We start from the raw sequence: 22,192 nt of genomic DNA on the forward strand, positions 1-22,192 counted from the left end.
TGCTATTTGGGATACAGACCCAGGAAAAGAGAGAATGGAGGCCCAGTGGCAGGCAGGTACCTGCCCATATCCCTGGCCACTAGTATAAAAGCAAAAGAAAAAAGGAGAAGCAAGAAATTACTCGCATTGAAGTTGTGAAGAAAGAAGAATAGAAATCAAGATCTAAAATCACCAGAATCCTTGTTTGCTACTTATATTTCTTATTGTGCAACATTTTATGTATTCAGCTTAATTTCTCTGGTTAAACTTTTTTATGGTTTTTAATGGTTGCAAATTCACATTTCATACCAATTTTTTTTGAACATTCTAGAAATTTTTTATCAAAATATAACCTGAGTGTAAACACAACAAAACTCATGAAATTTGCAGAATAGTAGCATACAAGTCTTAGGAAAAACATTTAATAAATACAAATAATTATAGAGATGTCTTTTCCTTTAAATTCAGTACAAAACTCTGAGAGATACAAATGTCTAAACAAAAATTCTTGAAAATACATCAACAGATTATGTCAGTACCCTACAGCTGCACCATTACATTGTTTTTTGTTTGTTTGTTTGTTTGTTTGTTTGGGTCACACAGCTAGGAAGTGTTAAGTGTCTGAGACCAGATTTGAACTTGGGTCCTCCTGAATTCAGGGCTGGTGCTCTATCCACTGCGCCACTTAGCTGCCCCCAATTCATTGTTAATGGAAGGCTGTCTCCAACTGCTAACCATGAATGGGTTTGAGGAGAGGAGACAGTGATAATTAGTACTACCCTTTGTGAAGTCAGCACAATAAACATCAAGTGTGTGTATGGATATGTATACAGACATATACCTAACTACCTCTGAACTGTTCCTATATGTACAGTCCTAGCAACCTAAGTGAAATGAGATGTCCCCCCAAAAAGACAGGCTATTCTACATAGGGCTTAAATTGTAGTCTTTAAATTTATCATCTAAGAGAAAAGGTAGATCTTAGCGTAAATGAAGAATCTGATTTTTTTTTTTAACTTTTAAAAAGTTATACATGTAGTAAAATGTATGGATTGCCTGACATCAGGGGGGCGGAGTGGATGGAGGGGGCGATAATTTGGAAAAATGAATACAAGGGATAATATTATAAAATAAAAAAAAAAAAAGTTCTACATGTAGAGAGGCAGCTAAGCAGTGCAGTAGATAGAGCACCAGCCCTGAAGTATGGAGTACCTCAGTTCAAATCTGGTCAGACACTTAACACTTCCTATCTGTGTGACCTTGGGCAAGTCATTTAACTCCAATTGCCTCAGCAAAAAAAAAAAAAAGTTACACATGTACGTTAATTTTTTAAAAACACACATTTCTTTATGAATTATGTTGGGAGAGAAAAATGAGAAAAATAGGGGAAAACCATGAGAGGGAAAAAAAAAACACAAGAAAAAAAAGTCAATGAGTTAAAAAAAAAAAAAAAAAAAACAAAAACCCATCAATCCATATACAATGGAAAGGCCCTAGAGAAATAGGTCTTAATATCTGGTTCTTGCCAATTTCTTAAGGAGTTTTGGGCAATTAGAATTAGTTGCATATAGTTTTGTTTGTTTTTTTAACTAAAGACTAATGGACTCAAAAACAACTCATTCAGCACAAATTCCTCATTATAGGGTACCACAGATTTTAGGAAATGGGATGATTTTAGAGATGAAAGCATTTATGTCTTCAGAGTTAACTTCTTATACTTGAAAGCTTTCATTCAGCTATTTTGGCAGTGTCCAAGGAAATCAACCAAAGCCCAGATATGGTACATATTGCAAGGAATTGTACTGCTGGGAGAAATATCTGATAGAGTTTTATACTTTTCTGAAGGATTCAGGGTATGCCTTCTTTTTTTTTTTTTTTTTTTTTTTTTTTTTGTTTGTTTGTTTGTTTGTTTACTTTCAATCACTCAAAATTAAATCTATTTCAAAATAATTGCAGGTTTGGCTTTTTCCTGTCAGAATTTCAGTATTTTATCTTATAAGCCATATACTCAATTTAATTTGCTCTTTTCTTATCCGAATTCTTTTAGATGTGTATGTTCTTTATTTACTTCTGCATTTTTTTTTTTAATATATACTCTTTTTTAATTGTGTTTTTTAAACTGCAGTAGTATCACTGAATTTCATTAACCTTTTGTTGCTTTCCGATTTCAAAACAAGTTTTCTTTTTTTCTTGGTTTGGGAATCATCTTCTGTCTGGGATCCCCTAATCAGGACTTGGTTGGTGGCCTTAGGTTGTTTGTTTAAAAGTAATAAACACAGAAGGATAGATAAATTTCAATTGTACCCACTTTTATCCTTTTCTGAAGATGGTCTAAAATTTCCTTTTTTCTGTCTTCTAATGAAAATTGCTTCTTATGATAAACTTATCTTTAAGTATTTTATTTTACACTTCGATTAAAATCATTTTTACAGATTACTATCACAAAACTTCAGGCTTAGAGACTGGCTAGATGAAACTTCTTTTCACTTAGCAAATGTGTTTACTTTTTAAATTATGAGTTTTGAAATTATTTAAATTTGCAAGATTTTAAATCTAATTTCTCTTATGCTATTTACTACATTTTTCTTGTTTTAACTCTTCCCTGAATTCCTACTTCACAGAATCTCTCCTGAATGTATCATAAGACTTCATAAGACCATCATAATCATTAGTCCTTAAAATTCTTAAAAATCCAAACTTCAAATTTAAATCAATCCCCAATCATTTAAAAGCTCCCTTTTAAAAAATTAATGATCTGTGAATTTTGTTTTCATTAAATTTTACAAAATTTGCTGTTACTCTCTAACCTTGTCAGAATGCTTTATAAATTAGACATCCAAATTATAATTTAGAAATGAAGAAAATTTGATTATTCCTTTTTCACAAATTTGGCATTCAACTTTTTTTTTTTTTTTAATCTTAATTTTCAGTTAATTTCTGTGTCTGTCTTTCATCTCGGCAATTTCAAATGTGGCCAGTGTTGGAAGCAGAAAAATGAGAGATTTGTCCTTTTCAAAAAAAAAAAAAATTAACGTTTTTATTTTTCCTCCGTTACATGTAAAACAGTTTTTATTTACATTTGTTTTTAAAATTTTGAATTCCAGATTCTCTCCCTTCCTTCACAGTCCCACCCCAATTAAGAAGGTACATGTGAAGCTATACAAAACGTTTCCATAAAAGTCATGTTTTGAAAGAAAACATAGATTCCTTACCCTCTCAAAAAAAAAATCCTCTGGAAAAATAAAGTTAAAAAAAAAAAAGAGGGTTATGTTTCAATCTGTATTCAGATACAATCAGTTCTTTCTCTGTTTATGGACCATAAGTCCCACAAGGTAGGTTTGAGCCAGGTTATTTTGGGATTTAAAATGTTAATGAAGAGTTTATATTGTTTCCAAGAGCTTAATGGGAGCATTGCAGTTGGTTAAGTCTGGGTAATCTTGTGGTCAGGAACTTCATTTAAAGGAAATCATCTGTACCTCAGCGAAATTACTTTGCCTGCAGTATATAGGAAAGACTAGAGGTGGGAGAGAGTGAAGGAAAAGAGACTATTGGCCTGTAGTAGTAATGTAGGCAGGAGGTGACATGTATTGGTATTGGGATTGTAGCTCTGTAAGAAGATGTCTGATACAGGAGGTGTTAAAAAAGTAGAAATGGCAAAATTTCCCTCAAGAATGATTGTTCTGAAATGAAACGTTAGGCATGAGCAGATTCTCATCAGAAGTATGCTTTATAGCATAAGAAGAAATTGTGAGAATCCTTGGTTTTTGCTTTCGTAAATACGGTTGATAGAAAAATTTTCAACACTTCTGTTACCAAAAGATCTTGAATGAAGTGATAATGTTCACTTGTGTCATGTGTTGAGTGCATTAGCTCACTCAGAAAGGTTTTCAAGTCATCTTCTAAAGTCTTTTTTTTTCTTTAATAGATTGATTACCAGATGTCAAATGAACTTACTTTGCATTTTTCAATCTTTCAAATCTTTGAGTAGGTTTTAGGGTCCACCTTTCACCGAGAATAGCCTTTGAAGTATGTGGAAACTACTCTTCCCAGTGAGTGAAGCTAAGTAATACTGGGCTCTTAAAGGTAATTAGAAGCATGCTGTAGGGGAAGGATATGTCTGCTTCTACACTTGGGCACCATCTAGTGGAAGGGAAAGGGCAATACAATATCCTCCAAATGCAGAGTAGTGGGATTTAGTGGAAGAGATACTAGTGCCCTCTTTAGGGACTCAGAAGTTCTGGGGAGAAGGAGGAGGGGAGTAATCATATTTTTATAATTATCTTTTTAATGAGAAAAAAAACTTTTATGAATAGAAGTAAATACAAATCATACTATGAAGTCTGTGAGAAATGGCTTAATGTCACCACTGTTAGTCTCACAGGAAAAATCCAAATGGAAAACTTCTAATTTCCGTCATTGTCAACCTTTGAGAAAATTAAACAACTGTTGTTTAGACAGTTTTAAATCATCTTGAGTTCAGATTTGAGATTTGAATAGAGTTCCATTTAACCAGTTCTTATTAAGTGCTTGCTATATACAAAAGGCATCGTGGTAGGTGGTGATAGATGTTTGGTTTAGGAGTCTGCGATTCTCTGTAGGAGGCATAATGACTTCTCATTTCATTTTGTGAGAATATGATTGGGGTAGATGACTGAAATGGGGAAGGCCACCCAAGCCCTTTCTTTAACCTTTTCTCATGGTTTTCTTTAGTTTCATTCGTTTCCCTGGGCTCTACCTCTATCTGAAGTCCCTGGCAGTTCTGTTGCCCTGTTCCCACTGATCTTCATGTTCCTTTAATGCTCCCAATTTATGCCAAACATTACAGATTGTAACTGATGTTGGGATATTTTTCACCAAAACGTTGGTTTTCTACAGGTTCTTAGGTTACTAAGTGTTACTATTAAGTGGTATTACATTCTATGAATACTCAGTTGCTAAATTTCATCGTGGCAAGGTACTTCAGTGGCTTTCTTGTCTAATGCATAATTCAGAGGAATCCCTATGATAAAAGGACCCAACAAATGGTTACCCTGCCACCATCTGTAGACTTTCAGTAAGAAAGGAACACTCCATTTTTCGGGGCCACCCATTATACTTTTGGAGAGCTTTAATTGTCAGGTAATCTTTCTTGACATTAAGCCTAAAATTTCCCTTTTTATAGCTTCCACTTGTTTTTCTTGAAGTATAGCCACCACTTGTGGCCTCAGCCCCATTGCTGTTTGTTATGGAAGCTTTGATCTTCTCTGTTTGCTAGGTGACCTGATGGCCCCGTCTTGCTGGGGATTCATCAAATCAGTATTTAGCTTAGTGGGAACAACAGTTTTAGCTCTACTAGAGAGTCATCCAGCCCACGCCTCCCTAGTAGCATAGTTTATAAGCACTTTTGCTACTACTTTTGGCAGCACTGATGGTTTTCATATAGCAAATTTATATGATCAGACCTGTACTTCAGGAATATAGTTTGACATCTGTGGACAGCATATTACAAAATTGACAAGGACCAAGTGAGAAATGTAGTACAGAAAACAATTACAAGACCTGGCAACTTATTAGGTGTGTGAGGTGAATGGGATAGATGTTTTGAGGATGAAAAAGTTTGTAAACCTTGGAAGATTGTCACATCTTCACCATGCATAGGGAAATTCAGAAGAGGAGAAAAATGAAAGTTAGATAAAGAGTCCTCATTTGGACATACTGAGCTCAAAACATCTAAAAGATAATTATTGGTGCTAGACTAGGCATCAGGAGAAAAATTATGTTTGAATATATAAATCTGAAGGTTATCTGCATGTAATTGATAGTTCATTCCAAGAGAGCTTATAAGATCCCCAAAGGCAAGGGTGTCAAGAGAGGAGGAGGCTCTCCTGGAGCACAGTCTTGGAATCTCTCTATCTTTTGCTGAGGCATTTGGGGTTAAGTGACTTGCCCAGGGTCACACGGCTAGGAAGTATTAAGTGTCTGAGGCCACATTTGCACTCAGGTCCTCCTAACTTCAGGGCTGATGCTCTATCCACTGTGCTACCTAGCTGCCCTGATATATCTATATTTAATATTTATTAAATTTAAATATTAAAACTGAGAAAAGACCATCATATTTGATGATCAAGAAATTGATACTGGTGAAGAAAACTAGTAAAGGTGGAACCAGTAGATACAGAGATATTGGAGATTTGGGAGGAGGGGAAAGCCTGAGGATTGTGGGTGATCTCCTTTTGGAGAAGGGGGGATGGGAGTAAATGTACAATGAGAGGGGTTATTCTTTGCAAGAAGAAAAGCCACTTAGTCACCGTTGGCTGGAGCAAAGGTGAAGATAAATGATAATACCAAGGTGTTTTGAAATGCAGGTTAAAAGACCTGGAAATAAGAGTATACATACAAGATGTATAGAGTGTACTTGGAAGGTAATCTCAACTAGTAGTTGGAGAGCAGGGAGAACCAGGTGGAATTTACACTGAGTAAAGAGGACTCTGGGAACACTAGAAAAATATATTTGAGTAGGAAGAGCATTCTAAGAGTGAAGTAATGCCAGTGAAGAGCAGAGAAGGCAGATGGAGGTATCCATTGTTTATTTTGGCAAGGTTTTAGACGTTTTAGGACTAAGAGGCAGGGGATTCAAAAGGGAAGGGTAATCTATAGATAAACAGGTTTAATATAGGGTCAAAATTTAATGGATGGGAGGAAAGTAAAGTTAAAGCAAGTAATACCAATACCCTTGGGGAACAATGAATTACTAATTATGGAAGCACTTGGGAACTTGGTAATTATGCATGTATTGATCAACATATTTTTATTGTACATGAAAGAGGATCATTCTGAATAAAGGATGTCTCCCATAAAATACATTTCTAAGAAGGAGAAAATTAAATCTGGATTTGTGTAAGGGTTATCTAACATTTTTATTAGGATATAAGGCAGAAGATTATTTAAAAATAAAATGTTCTTATAGGCTAAAGCCATTGATCACTTCAAGTTCTTTGGCAAATAAGAAAATGAAAAATTAAAGCTGTTTTTGAATACTGATTTTAAAATTATTTTAATCCATCTGTTCATTTTGTGAGAATGTGGAAATTTGTTGAAATGTGTGCATATATCGCTGAACTTGGTAATGTATTTATAAAGATTTAAAGATAGTGAAGGATAGTTAAGTCTGTGCTTCTTAAACATTTTAGTGACATGTATTAAGTTTTTGTCATAATCGTAGGCTTGCCTTAAAATTCAGTAACTTAATATTTTTTGCTTTTTGTTGTATTACTTTGTAATGAATTTGAATTAGAAGTATACATTTCTATTAACTTTTTTTTCATTGTTCATTTCCTTTGGTCTGGAGCCAATTGTCATATTTTACATGTAATTGTAGTTTCAAATGTTGCATGCATCCTTAATGGGATACATTATTCCCACTAGTTGCACCCTCACTGCTTTTGTTTTCCTTGTATTCTATTTTTAATTGTCAAATTGTTTCTTCCAATAGAAGATAAGCTTCCTGAGGGCTATGACTATTTCACTTTTGTTTTTCTATTCTGGTGTTTGCTGTAATGCCTGGTACATAGTAGGTACTTAATAAATAAGTAATGAAATTTAATGAAATGTTTGGCTCATTCAGTAAGAAGCTGATATAGATAGGAGACTTGGGAGCAGAGTGCCCAGAGAATTGAAAAAACAAAAACAAAAACAAAAACAACAAAAAAAAAAACTTTCCCTTGGATTGATTTCAGTGCTGTGACTTGTAACTATACTTTTGTATTATTTTGTAGGTTTTGACTTGAGTGATGCCTTAGGTCCCAGGACAAGCACTAAACAACCTCCAAAGAAAACAGGTAATTGGACATCTCTGTGAGCATTTGTGACTCATCTTCCTATTGATACCTTAATAATCCCCCAAATTCATCTAGTGTTCCTGTTCAGTTAATGAGCATTCAGTACTTTTTGTATGTGTATTGTGAACATTCCCTCATCATTGTCTTTGACTCCTGTTTTCTTGTGCTTTCCACATTCTCTCCTCTATTTGATATATGCAGCCACTGTCGATTTTACCTTCTTTTCATCACTACACCATTTTCCTAATTTCTTTCAAATTGGAACCTCTTTCTGCATTGATGATTTAAAAGGTCCCTTCTGGAGCTGGTTTAAAAGACAGTACTCGGACCCGAGTTCAAATGTGGCCTCAGATGCTTAACACATCCTAGCTGTGTGACCTTGAGCAAGTCACTTAACCCCAAATTGCCTTGGGTTGGGGAGGAGAGGGCGAACCAAAACACCCACTACTCATTAGGGCCCAATGAACCAGAACCCTTATTTAAGTGGAATTTTTTCTGTACTAGGAGGAAGCTGATGATTAGGAATCAAATTGATAGAAAGATAGTTCTGAGACTCAGTTTTCTTCGTCTGTAGTTTTAGGAAATAACCCAGCAGTAGCCCCTGACATAGTACCTTGCTTTCCTAAATGTTGAAGTGAAGCCCTCAAGATTTGCTATTTAAGTCATTCAGTTTCAGTTAGCTGAATTTTCTACTCTGGTTTTGTGTTTTCAAATACTCCTGAGGCCTCAAAACAGTGCTTGTCAAACTCAGCATGATACCCAAAAGTTCAGGTATTTACTGTGTTTTTAAAAAATCCAATTGCAGAAGTACATGAAAACATTGCACAGTTGAGCTAGGCTGAACACATGAACCTGTTTGTCATAAAGAATGACCTAGAAAATTCTAACTTTGAAAGGAATAGTTAGGAAGAAGTTGACTTGAGATGCAGACTGCCATTAGCCATTCTATTGTAAATCATCTCAGGATGACTCCCCTTTTCTTCCCATTATAGTCCTGACCTTGGAACTCAGTTAAGATACATGAAATTGATTGGTTGGCCTAAGCAAACTATAACTTCAAGGACAAAAAATGCATTACTGTGTCATTGTAGATGTCCTTTTTGTATTGTCTATGTTTCACTTCTTGATCCCTTTTATGAGCTGTGATCTATTCAAATGGCTCTGTGAGGTGTTAGTATTTTTGACTTGCATGTGAATTAGATTTAAGTGAGACTGAGTTCTATCAAGAATCAGAGCTTTTGTATATATTATTTGATGAGAGAAGAGGATACTGCATTGTATTTAAAAATTCATATTCAACCTTATTAATCAGCTTTTCTTTACTTTTGAGGTTCTTCATTTGCTGAATTTGATTTGAGTGATGCCTTAGATAATAGAAATGACGGATTTGATGGTGGTAGAGGCAGACCCGATCTAAAACCTGGTGAAGGTAAGTGACTATGTTGTATTCTGTAGGTTTATTTCTCTTTGAAAACCACTGGTCAACCCGGCAACTTCCAGAATTACTTCTTTTTTGATAAACCTGGTGACCTTAACATTTGATTTTTTTCTAGGGGCAAGTGAGGTACCCTGGCAGTGAAAGATAAGTGGGTCTTCAATGTTTTTATCTGGATAATGAAGAATGAGCATGCTTCAAACCTTGCTTACCTTGAAAATATCTTTAAAAACAGATCTTATAGGGGCAGCTAGGTGGTGCAGTGGATAGAGCACCAGTCCTGAAGTCAGGAGGACCTGAGTTCAGATCTGAGATCAGACACTTAACACTTCCTGGCTGTGTGAGTCTGGGCAAATCACTTAACCCCATTTGCCTCAGCCCAAAAAAAAAAAAAAAAAAAAAAAAAAAAAAAAAATAGGATCTAGTATATGTAAGTAGTATTTTAGGAGTTAAAATGCAAAGATAGGATAATTGTGACATTTAGTGAAAGGGATGTTAAGGCCTGTCACAAATAGTCAGCTGGTCATTGAGCATTTGTCCTTGGGGTGAGGGGAGGTACACAAAGAGGTAGGCAGCTCAATCTGATGGATGAGATAGCAGGTAAAAAGATATGTATAAATACCTACCATATACAGGTTAATAGGAAATAATTATCAGAGGGAGAGTCACTAGAATTCAGAGGGATTAGGACAGGTTTCTTGTAGAAATGTGGTATGTTAGTTGGGTCTTAGAGGAAGCCAGGGTGGTCAAGAGGCACAGATGAGCAGGGAGAGTGTTCCAGACGTGTTAGACGGCCAGAGAAAATGTCTGAAGTGGGAAATGGCATTTCTTATTTGTGCAACACCAAGGAGGCTGATGTCATTAGATCAAAGACTCTGTGGAGAAGTGTAACGTGTAAGAAGACTGCACCTGTGTATGTAGTACTGGTGAGGTGGCTAGGTCCATGAAGGGCTTGGAATACCTAACAGAGGATTATGATTTGAAATAAGGAAGTTTATTGAATAGGGGAGGTGATGTGGTAGTGAGAATGAGACAGAGAGGAGAGCCAGGAGAGGCTGGTATCTCTGAAAGCCATAGCCAGAGCAAAGTGTTTCAAGGATATGAGGGTAATCTACATGGTGAAAAGTACAGAGAAGCCAAGGAAGGAGACTTGAGAAAAGGACATTGGATTTACCAATTAGGTGATCATTGGTAACTTTGGAGAGGGCAGTTTCTGTGGATTGATGGTTAGAATTACATGTGTGCTTGAATGCATACACACATACATACTTTTGGATTGTGTTTTTCAAAGCCAAATAAATATAATACTTTTGGGAAATCTTTTATACAGTATCAGTATACATGTTCATGTTCATACATGTATGCAAATATAGACATATATGCACATGTTAAAAATACGTACAGAGACAGTCTGAGATATTCTTAGCTCCATAATGAACATAGTAATCTGCCAAAAATGAATGATTTACTAAATATAGAATCCTTTCAAATATGCTTAAGATGATAGTTTTTTTTGTTTTGTTTTTTTAAGTAATAGTGAATCATATGATAAGAATAGTTAATACTATTAGCTCTTTAAGGTTTGTCTGGCACTTTATACATATATTCTTATTTGATCCACACAACAACCTTGGGAGGTAGGTGCTGTTACTATTCTCATTTTATATATGAGGAAGCTGAAAGCACAAAGAGGGCAAGTGGCAAAGCCACATAGTTAGGAAGTATGTCAGGCTATATTTCAACTCAAGTTTAAGTCCAAATCTCTACCTAGTGTGGTACCTAGCTGCAACATTACACTTGTTACCTCTACTGAACTCAATGGAGCCTTCCTGGGTGTAAGAGTACATAGACTTCTTCTTCTTTCTTTTTTTTTTTTTTTTTAAAAACATTCCATTTATTTATTTATTTATGTTTAAATTTTTTAATTTTTTCAAAAATTTTATACATGGGCAATTTTCCCTCATTGACAATTGCAAAACCTTTTGTTTCAACTTTTCCCCCTCCTTCCCCCTGGCCCCCAGATGGCAGCTTGACCCATACATGTTACATATGTTAAAGTATAAGTTAAATATAATATATGTATACATGTCCAGACAGTTATTTTGCTGTACAAAAAGAATCAGACTTTGAAACAGTAGTATATAGACTTCTAATCCTAGTATTGAAGGGAAGGTGAGAAAAATCCTGCAAAGCCAGTCCTCTGTTATTTGGGACACAGACCCAGAAAAAGAGGGAATGGAGGCCCAGTGGCATGCAGTTACCTGCCCATATCCCTGGCCACTCGTATAAAAGCAAAAGAAAAAAGGAGAAGTAAGAAATTACTCGCATTGATGTTGTGAAGAAAGATGAATAGAAATCAGGGTCTAAAAACACTAGAGTCCCTGCCTGCTACTTCTGTTTAACTCAGAATACATGATTTCAGTCACAGAATACAAAGAATTTCAAATTGAGAAAAGACTTCAGCAGCCAAGTAGCCTAACTCATATTTACATACCTTCTTCAGTAGATCTGCCTATCGGTGATCCAGCCTTTAATTGATAACCACCAAAGAGGGGTGACCCATTACTTTCTGTGCCAACATCTGTAGACTTTCAGTAAGAAAGAAACACTCCATCTTTCGGTTCCACCCATTGTACTTTTGGAGAGCTTTAATTGTCAGGTAAATTTTCTTGACATTAAGCTTAAAATTTCCCTTTTTATAGCTTCCACTCAGTCCTCATTTTTGTCCACTGGGCCCAAATAGAACACGTTTATTTTCCCTTGTTCATACTGATGTTTCGAACATTTGAACATAATCCTGATCCCCTACCCTCAGTCTCCTTTTTTCTAGGCTAAACATTCTCTCATTCACTCTTCTATCAACAGGAATTTGAAGCCTTTTACCATTATCCTGTTTGCCCTCTTTGGGATGATCTTCACCTTATCAGTATTCTTTTTGGACTGTGGTACCTAAAATAATATTCCAGGTGTATTCTATCTCCATATATAGAGTTCAGCAGGGCTGTCACCTTCCTGGTAATCCTGGACGCTGTACCTCTCTTAATGCTTAAAATTCTAGTTGCTTTTTGTCTATCGTATCTAGGGGAGTCCTTTAAAGCCTTCAGATCATTTTCAGAAAACTTATCTAGAAGCCTAGTCGTATGCTTTAAAACATTGTATGCCTTTACAAAGTTTTTTTTATTTACTTCAATTCTTGAAAAGATGGAGAAGAGAACCTTTTAAAACTATTTTCTCCTCCCGAGTTTGTGTTTGTGTTATATATGTGTATATATTTGGATGGTTGGTTATTTGACATTAACTCTCAGCAATATATGGAAAATCTGGGTCTTAGCAATCACTTTGTTCTTTTTCTCTTTCCCAGGTCTAACAGATAAGGATCTAGAAGGTATCATAGAGGGTGGCTACAAACCTGATAAGGGCAAAGGTAGGAATTTTAACCCTTCCAACTAAATTAGACAGACCTACCCTTGACATAGTCATCATTTAGTTCTGTGAAAATGTGACTTTAGGCAAAACATCATGTCCATTACCACAACATTCTAAATGGAAGCTCTGTTCTTTGGCAATCAAAATCCAGACTCTGTCTTTATGGAGAGAGAGATTTGCAACCATAAGAGGACTGGGTTGCTCACATTATAATTGACCTGGCCTGATCTGCTTGGATAGCCAACAGACCCAGGGTTTGGAGACTTGATCCATTAAACCATCAAATCCTTGAGAGGACTCTGTGTGTGTTTGTGTATACATATATAGGGGGAGGGAGGGAGAGAATAGGAGATAATTATGAGAGGGAAGGCACTAGAATTAAGGATGAATGGAAAGGGTTTTGAAGGCGAGATTTTAGTTGAGACTTGAAGGAAGCCAGGAGGTAGAGATGAGGGACAGTATTCCAGGGATGGGGGAATGGAGCAAGCAATTGAGTGCTTTGTGTTTGTAATAAGTAAAAGGTCTGTGGCATTGGATTGAAGAGTAAAATAAAAAAAAGACTTGAGAGGAAGGGACTGCAAGTTATAGAAGGCTTCAGAAGCCAAAGAAACGAATCTATTTTTGATCTCAGGAGTAACAGGCAGCCACTAAAGTGTATTGATTAGGATTGGGGGACATGGTCACAACTGTACTTAAGGAAAGTCAATTTTCCACCCGAGTGGAGGATGGATTGCAGTTGGGAGAGATTTGAGGCAGGGAGACTGATCAGGAAGTATTTGTGGTAGTAGTGACACAGAGCAGTAAGGGCCTGGATCAGAGGGATGCCAGGAAGGAAATGTAGGTGAGATATTGTGAAGGTAGAATGGACAGGTCTGGGGATAGTGAAATTGAGCATTGATGCCTAAGCTGTGGGGGCCTGTGTAATTAAGAAAGTGCTGGTGTCTTTGATAAATAGAGAAGATTTGGGTGGAAAGACAATGAGGTCAATTTTAGACATGTTGAAAGGGAAGCATTACAGAAAATCCACATCTTGATGTCCACTGGGGAGTTTTAGAGATAAGCATTCAGGGAATGGACATGGAGAGATAGCAAATGAAGTATTTTATGTAAAGCAGGGAATGGAGAAAGGAGCTATTGAAGTTTATGTAGGAAGCGATTGGGTTAGTCCACGTGAGAAGTTATGCAGGCTCACACTTGGCTGGCTTTGATTTTAATGAAAAGAACGAAATCAATGAGAGATTTTAGGAAGACATTGAACAGGACATAGTGACTCATTAGATTTACAGTCTGGTAGGTTAAAGGAGGTTCTGTGCTTTTCCTCCCATGTCAGCCACTATCATCTTCTATGAGTTGAGGCCATGAGAACAATCTTGAACCATCTAATCATCTCCATTTCATACTAGGTTTCTTTCCATCTTCTGATACTGACTCTGACTCATTTCATGCTTAGTATTCCTTTTTACTCTTGCTATCCTAGTGGTCCTGAACCCCTAGCTCCTGAAGAACAAATCCTTTTCCCTTACTCCAGTCATTTACTTTCTTACTCCTATTTCATTTCATCCCTGCTGTCCTGAGAGTTATAACTCTTATTCTAGTCCTACAGTCTGCTTCTCCACCTTCTGGACAGAGCAGGGCAAAAAATTGCTTCTTTTTCTTTCTTTCTTTTTTTTTGGGGGGGGGGATCTGAAAAATCTATTTAAATGTAAAGATCAAAGGAAGTTTCTTGTGTGTACATTTAATTATGAATGTAGAAAACCTAAGTGAAAACTTAAAATGTCCCCCTTCTCAAGAGGGGAAGACATCTCTCATAAACATGTTAACTAGACAGTACAATTGCCTTGTATCTGAGAGTGTTCCAAGAGTTTGAAGCATAAGATCTTTCCAATATTTTGGATACTTGGGGTCAAACTAGGATATACATACATATATGGCTAAGGTTAAATGGGAACTATTATATCACTATTTATTTTTGTCTCATATAGACTTGCTAGAAGGAGCCAGGAATCCTTTCTATCATCAGTCCTCAAATAGAGATTTTTCATAATCAGCTTCTTCCACCTTTCTCCTGTTTGATGAACAGCCGTGTAGACTGAGAATGTGTTGCTTCCTCCAGGGTGGGGGCAATCTGCTTTTTTTTTTTTTTTTTTTCCCCCACACTTCTCACTACCCAAGTGGCACCTTATTGAAGAAAATTCAAAACTTCTCTTTTCAGTGAACTAAGCTCACACTCTGCCTGAGGGATATTTGGAACCCCAAATCTTTGGGAGCCTGTTTGACTTCCGTGGGAGTAGTTTATCTCTAAATAATCTCAAGTAGAGGCAGCTAAGTGGTATAGTGGTTAGAGTGCTATGTGTGGAGTCAGAAGACTGATTCAGCCTTTGATGCTTACTAGAGTTGTGTGACTCTAGGTTTGTCTGCCTCAATATTGTCAGTTGTAAAATGGGGATAATGGCACCCACTTTGTAAGGTTATTTGTGAAGTACTTAGTGCAGTGCCTGGCATACTGCAGACACTTAATAACTGTCCTTCCCTTTTCTGTCACCCCCCAAAAAACTTTCATTTCACATGTGTTTATTTTGAGACCTTTTTGGTATGGTCTTTAAAGCATGCAGAACATATCACTTAGGGTCCAGTATAGGCACACGCAACCATTTGAATCAGATAAATCTTTGGGGAGTCAACAGAGAGCATTTGCATTTGCTCATTTCATTTTCAAGCGTGTTGAAGTTGTGAGACTTGTGTTCTTCAGCCAGGCTTATGGCTGCCTGGTTCAGTTGAGGCTTCCTGGCCACAGCAGATTACCCAGTGAGATAATGGACAGGCATTATTGAGCCCTTCTACTGCTAGAGGAGCAGAGGTGTAATGCATAGAATGCTGGAGTTAGTATTCCAGCGCTGGAGAGGATGTGGGAAAAACAGGCACACTGCTTCACTATGGAGTTCTGAATTAGTCCATCCATTCTGGATTGCGATTTGGAATGACACCCTAAAAGCTGCTAAACTGTAGGTATTCTTTGTCCATGTGATAAGTCTGTTCCCCAAAGTGATCAAAGAAGAAGGACCTAATATGTACTCAAATATTTATAAGCAGCTCTCTTTGTGGTGGCCAAAACTTGGAAATGAGGCATGGGGTAGGGGAGTACATAAATTAGGAAATGGTCAAACACGTTTTGGTCTGTGATTGTGATGGTATGCTATTGTGCCATAAAAAATGGTTGGGGGGCAGGGGGAGGGGACGGTTTCAGAGAAAATTATATGAATTGATAGAAAGTAAAATGAAATGAACCAAGGTTGATGTAGTAACAGCAATATAGGAATGATCATCAACTGTGAAAGAGTTAGGAACTCTGGTCAACACAAAGACCCACCGCAATTCCAAAGAACTTGCTGCTATCCACCTCCAGAAGAGAACTGATGAACTCACAAGTACAGTTTGAAGGTTTTTTTCCCCTTCCTTTTCTTGTTTTTTGGAGTCTGCTGGTGGTAGAGGATGAGGGAAAGCATAGCAAATGCAGAGATTTGTTTTACATGTTTATACATATTTGTAATAGGCTTTTGTTTTCTTGCCTTCTTATTTGGTGAGTGAGAGGGTACGAGGTGGGAGAGAATTTGGAACTGAAAAAAAAAAAAGACTAAGAGGTTTTTGTGCTTCAAAAAAATAAAGTAAAAATTTTTCTTTAAAAAGTAGTGCAGTGGGGGCAGCTAGATGGCGCAATGGATATAGCACAAGCCTTGAATTCAGGAGGACCCTAGTTCAAATCTGGTTTCAGACACTTAAACTTCCTGGCTGTGTGACCCTGGGCAAGTCACTTAACCCCAGCCTCAGAAAAAAAAAAAGTAGCATAGTTAGCAGGGGGAATCAAGAAAAGGGCATGGATCCCCAAGCATGGATCCTCAGTCATTTACCCCCAGAAATATACTCAGCATGATCAGGAGAAGAAAAGATAAATGAAAAAAAAAACCAGATGATCCTTTGTCTAAAGAAACTTAGTTCCAGGATCATACCTGGAAAATCTAAGGGAAAGACAGCCCAGCACCGCCTTCCCCCCTTACCCCCCCACCTTGTTATAAATAATCTGGCTTCAGTTTCTGGTTCTGCCACTATCTTGCTTTGTGCCTTTGAGCATGTCGTTTCCTTTATCTGGGCCTCAGTGTCCCCCTCAGTAAAATAAAGGGAATTTGAGCAGCTGATCTCTAATTTGCCTTTTAGCACTGAAATTCTGTGACTGGAGGACTTCTAGGATCTCCCAGGACAGAACAACAGTTTTTGAGTAGATTGAAGTGGTCTCTAGAACTGGCTGTTGAGCAGTTAGCTGAGCTAACCATGTAGTGTGGATGCTTGGGGATGTTATGTAATGGCTTTCTGCCTCTGGACTTTGGACAGTTCCTCACTCCAAGGGATTGGAGGTGGCAAGTTTAAAAGCTTGCCTGGATAAAGAGTGATTTTTACTTCTCATTTGAATGACTGAATGAAAAAGGCATTGATTGAGCACTTATGTTCCAAGTACTATGCCAAACCCTGTGGATACAAAACCAAGCAAACAAGACAATCCCCATCCTTGAGGCACTTAATAGCTAAAGATGAGACACTTAGATCAGCTGAAATTGGTAAGCAGGAGCTGGAAAGGTGTAAGCCAAAATGCAGGCCACATGGCTTAGAGACAGCCCAGAAGTGGCCCAGAAGTGGCCCGGATGGCCCGATTCTGGACAAGATAGGGTGAAACCAGCTACAGAACCCAGGGTCCTAGAGATGGTAGTATAAATTTCAGTGAGAGGAAGTAGAGGCCCAGTGTTTGGGTGGTGGTTTTAAAATGACCAGGAAATGGCCCAGTGGCCTGGATCTAGGGAGGATAAGGTGAAATCTCGCTTCTCAGAGTTCTGGATTCTGAGGTTCTGAGTTCTGTTGGAGGAAGAAGAGATACCCACAGTTAATACCTGTTTCTGGGGCTGTGATTAGTGAGTTTTTGGTCAGTGGGACACAGAATTGGATAAGACCAGTTATAGAGGATATGGGTTCAGAAAAGTCAAGGTTTTGCAGGTATTACTCCCTGTTCTAACCTGACTCAAAATTCCCAGACTTATTTTAGGCCATAGTTCGCATATAACTTATGGATTTAGCCCCTTTTCAAGGACCATCTAGGCTGGTTTTTAGGTTCAGAGTGTTTCCTGGGGAAAGGTTTTATTTCCTAATTAATCACTTGGTTTCACTGTACAAGGCCACCTAATAAATACCTCTTCTGAGCATAGAAGACTGCATTACTAGAACATCACTTTCACTCCTAGGGTCTCTCTACTGACATAAATTGTGTCATTTTAGTACTATTGAGTCCAGTGTTTTTCTTTCCTTCAAAAACCACTGTTACAACAATTAAGTCTTCTTCCTTTGAAATATGTGAGATTGGTCTTCTAATCACCATAGTGACCTTTTGTAGATGTAAACTTTGCCTGCATTTTTTGGTCAATGAAGTCAGAACCCAGAGTCGTCAGCCCCCGGATTTTTGTGTTCCAGGCAATGAGAATTCTCTGATTGAATGTAGCCTGAATATAGTCAGTGCAGGGTTCAAGATTTATTTCTACCCATTAGCTTTCTGATTCCGAGCAAGGCACTTAACTTTTCTGTATATCATTGTCCTTCTCTATACATAAACATGCAGCTTTAATTTGATGACTTTGGAGATCTCTTCCAATTCCAAATCTTGTATCTCGTGAGCTTTCGTGAGTTTTTGATTGGGTCACAATCTATTAGATTCTGCTGGCTTAGGGAAAGGACTCTGTCAGAGCAAATCAGAAACACAGTTGCCCAGCAACCCATGTCATAAGAGAGTGATGGCTGCTGTGACTTGGGAGGAGGAAGAGTTTGAGAATATAGGCAGACACTAATTATTATCATATCGTTTCTAGGTGATGGCAGGTACGATAGCAATGATGACCCTGGAACTGGTAAGTTATTGTCTGTGGAGATCAGTATTCTTAAGCAGCAGTCCATTAACTTGTTAGTGTTTGTATTTTAAATATTTGATGCATATTTCAATATAATTGGTCTCATTTGTAAACCTTTATGTTTTATTCATTTAAAAAACAAAATTCTAAAAAGGAGTCCATGAAACACAAAAAAGGTGAAGAAACTGCTGTAGATGTTAGTCTGTTGGACAGTACATGTTGGGTCATTGTTACTCAGCTAAGCCCCAGAGCATTCCTCCAAATTGTGTTTGTGTACTGGCAAATATGTGCTGAATAGTATTAAAGAATTCAGTGATGACTCCTTCAGGTTAAGGACCAGTTCTTGGCCTGCAGTCAGAAGACCTGGATTTGCCACTAGCCACATGATCTTACTTTAGCTGTTCAACCTCGGTGCCTTTGTCTTCCTCTGTAAAGCAGTAATGATGAGGTTTGAAAAACCATTTATAGAAATGTGAACTGTATTCTATATCCACAATTGATCAGTTTTAGAGGTAACAGTACTTGTGACTTGCCCAGAGTCACATAACCAGGAAGTATTTAAGTTGAAAATATTACTCATGGGTTTGTTGAAATGGGTACTTTGAATTAAAAAGTCTTGGGGGAAGAGCAGAAAAGGGGGGTAGGAGGGTGGCAGGAGTCAGTGGTGCTGCAGTAGATAGAGCATGGGCCCTGGAGTCAGGAGGACCTGAGTTCAAATTTGGTTTCAAATACTTAATACTTTCTGGCTATGTGACCCTGGCAAGTCACTTACCCCAATTGCATCACCAAAAAAATAACAACAACAAAATAACAACAAAAAACTTGGAAAATACAAAGTGATATATTTTAAAAATGTAGATATATACTTTAGATGAATTTAGTGTTAAGCTCATAGCTAAATCAAGTATATAGTTATGCTTCAACATTCACAGAGGACCCCAGGAGATGTGGAAAAACCCCAAGTGACTATAGGCACCACCCCAGACCCTTATTTTTTAAAAAAAAAAAATTAATTCTGATCATATTTTAAAATTTTTTTATAATAGTTTTTATTTTTCAAAGCACACACAAAAATTGTTTTCAACATCCATCCTTGCAGAAACTTGTGTTCCAAGTTTTTCTCCCTTTCTCCTTCTTAGATAGCTAATAATGTAATGTAGGTTAAACATGTGCAATTATTCTAAATATATTTCCACATTTATCATGTTGCCAAAAAAAAAAAAAAAAATCAGATCATAAAGGGAAAAAAGGAGAAAGAAAAAAACAAGCAAGCAAACAACAACAAAAAAGGTGAAAATACTATGTTGCAATCCACAGTCAATGCCCATAATCCTCTCTGTGGAGGAGGATGGCTCTCTCTATCACAAGTCCATTGGAATTGACCTGACCGATCATATTTATTTAATGCACAAAATACTACTGGTGTAACTGTAGCAACTGCTTAATACATTTCCTTCTAGAAAGACAAGATACGAAGGTCACAGCCGGAGAAAATCATATGCCTGAATCTGGAAGGCAGACGGAAGAGGTGTAGCCTATAGCTCTTTAGTGCACTGAAAGCTTTCCAAAATTTAATTGTTTATATCATAAATTTATGTTTGTATTTTCAGGGTTTTAGATAAAATGGATCAATACTAGATAGTACTTATGCATTTATGACTTTTTTTTTTTTTTTCATTTTCTTTATATATGGTTTTTTGCAGTGTGCCACAAATCTCCAAAAACTTCCATTTCATTATGGATGGCCAACTTGGGAATAACCAAAACCACAAATGTGGAACCCTTGTTGAAGGATGAATGTTGTTAGGGGGAGGGATTAGACTCTACTCTGCTCGGTCAGATTGAGTTTTGGGAGAAAAACCTTCCTGGCCATTTGACTTTTCCCAGACTGGAATAGGCAGGTGACTGTGGAAAATAGTAAGGCTCTTCTCCCTGAAGATCTTTGGTCAGCAGTTCAATGTGTAACAAATGGGGTTTCTTTTTCAGGTGTGGATTGGACTAGATGTCTTCTGAGTTCCCTTCTCACTGAGGCTATGTTCTTCTGGCGTCCATCTCCATCGCTTTTAACTAAGCAGTGTGCGCAGATGATTTGGTGTCAGTAGTGAAAAACCCCCAGACCTGTGTGTGGTGGCTTTTTGTGTTTTTCTCATGCCTTCCCTCACCTATCTTCCATTTTTTTTTCTTTGGCAGGAACATTAACAGAAACCGGGACAATTGCCAGCATAGCCAGTGCCCTTGCAATGGCACTCATTGGAGCAATCTCCAGTTATATTTCCTATCAACAAAAGAAATTTTGCTTTAATGTTCAACGTAAGTGATTAGAGATGATCCTCTTTTTCTACTAGAGCTCTTCTCTTCTTGACATCAGTGAAATGCTGTGAAAGGGAAAGCTGGTAGTTGCTTGTGTTACTGGAATGGGGCCAAATCCCCAACAGATTAAAAGCTGGTTTAGACCCAAGATCCACTAAGATAATCAGTGGAAAGGATGTAGATAGAGACATTTACAATAGGATAAACTTCTTAGGTGTGGGGTTAAGAGTAGGTTTTCCTAAAGAGACGGGACTTGATGTGATGATCTTTGGAGGTCCTCTCCAGTTCTGAAAGTCCATAATTCTATGTACAAAAAAAGAATCCTGGAACTAGCTGGTTTTACAAGGCTACTGGAAACATAACTTTTGCAACCCTCCCCTCCCACTCTTTTGGGCTTCTGATGTGGTGAATGCAACCTTAAGGGAGCTGGTATTTGGGCTCAGTCTGCTGCTCTGAAATCCACGGAGAGCTCTCCCAACAGCTCTTGCAGCCAGGCTGTCGTACAAGATTTGTGGTTGCTTTTTAGGAAGGGGAACATCATGTAATGTTTGGAGAATTAAGTGGTGCAGTGCTTTTTTGCTTCCCTTCAAAAAAGCTCTGTTTGCAACTTTTCCATATACAAGTTTAGCCTGCTTTATGTAGTTATTAGGCTTTTGTGCAGTTACATGTAAATGACATAGTTGTTGATGGTCTTAGACATTCAATGGGTGTGGGACAATGGGGGCCTTTGGAGTCTTTGCAGGGGGCTAGTGCATACTAATTTAATGATTTTGTAACCTCAGATGTATATGTGGTGTGTGTGTGAGTGTGTGTATACCTTCAAGATGAGACCACTATTTTCTAAATGAATCACCACCTCAGCTGTGAGGGACTATCTTTTCCCCCCTCCTTCCTCAGAGTCCCTGCAGGGAGGTGCAACTCGGGGGCAGCTTCCACCAGGCCTTGCCCTGCCTGTCTGTACCTTCCCAATCCTTCTCTTCATCCTGGCCTGGAGCTGATTTTCTGCAGCTTCTAGGTGAATCTCCAGGACCCTAGAAGAGTACACTAAATTAGCCATGTCCCTTTTGGGCTTGGACTTACACTTCTGGTCATTGAGAGTATGAAAGTATGTGCCAGGGGGGCGTGCTTGATTTTGGCAAACACCAGTGAGACTGTGTGAGTGGCAGTTTGCTGTTGTTTTTCCTTTCTGAATATTCGTGTTAGATCTTGAAGACTTGTTTCCATAGGGCCCCTATGCAGAATAATCTGTTGGTTCAGTCATAGACAGACAGCATTGTGCTGCCTAA

At 37.7% G+C, this 22,192-nt stretch overlaps 1 protein-coding gene across 1 annotated transcript in view; it reads left to right on the top strand.

The window, feature by feature from the left end:
• The window catches only part of CD99L2 (CD99 molecule like 2), a 141,117-nt gene that overhangs the window by 110,394 nt on the left and 8,531 nt on the right, over positions 1-22,192 (top strand). Inside the window, exons 9-13 of the mRNA XM_074278369.1 lie at positions 7,734-7,796; positions 9,127-9,225; positions 12,593-12,655; positions 18,558-18,596; positions 20,787-20,906. Of these exons, the coding sequence (XP_074134470.1) occupies positions 7,734-7,796; positions 9,127-9,225; positions 12,593-12,655; positions 18,558-18,596; positions 20,787-20,906 (384 nt within the window). The remainder of the gene's footprint in view (positions 1-7,733; positions 7,797-9,126; positions 9,226-12,592; positions 12,656-18,557; positions 18,597-20,786; positions 20,907-22,192) is intronic.

The sequence above is a fragment of the Sminthopsis crassicaudata genome, chromosome X (genome assembly GCF_048593235.1).
Source record: "Sminthopsis crassicaudata isolate SCR6 chromosome X, ASM4859323v1, whole genome shotgun sequence".
NCBI classification, from domain to species: Eukaryota; Metazoa; Chordata; class Mammalia; order Dasyuromorphia; family Dasyuridae; genus Sminthopsis; species Sminthopsis crassicaudata.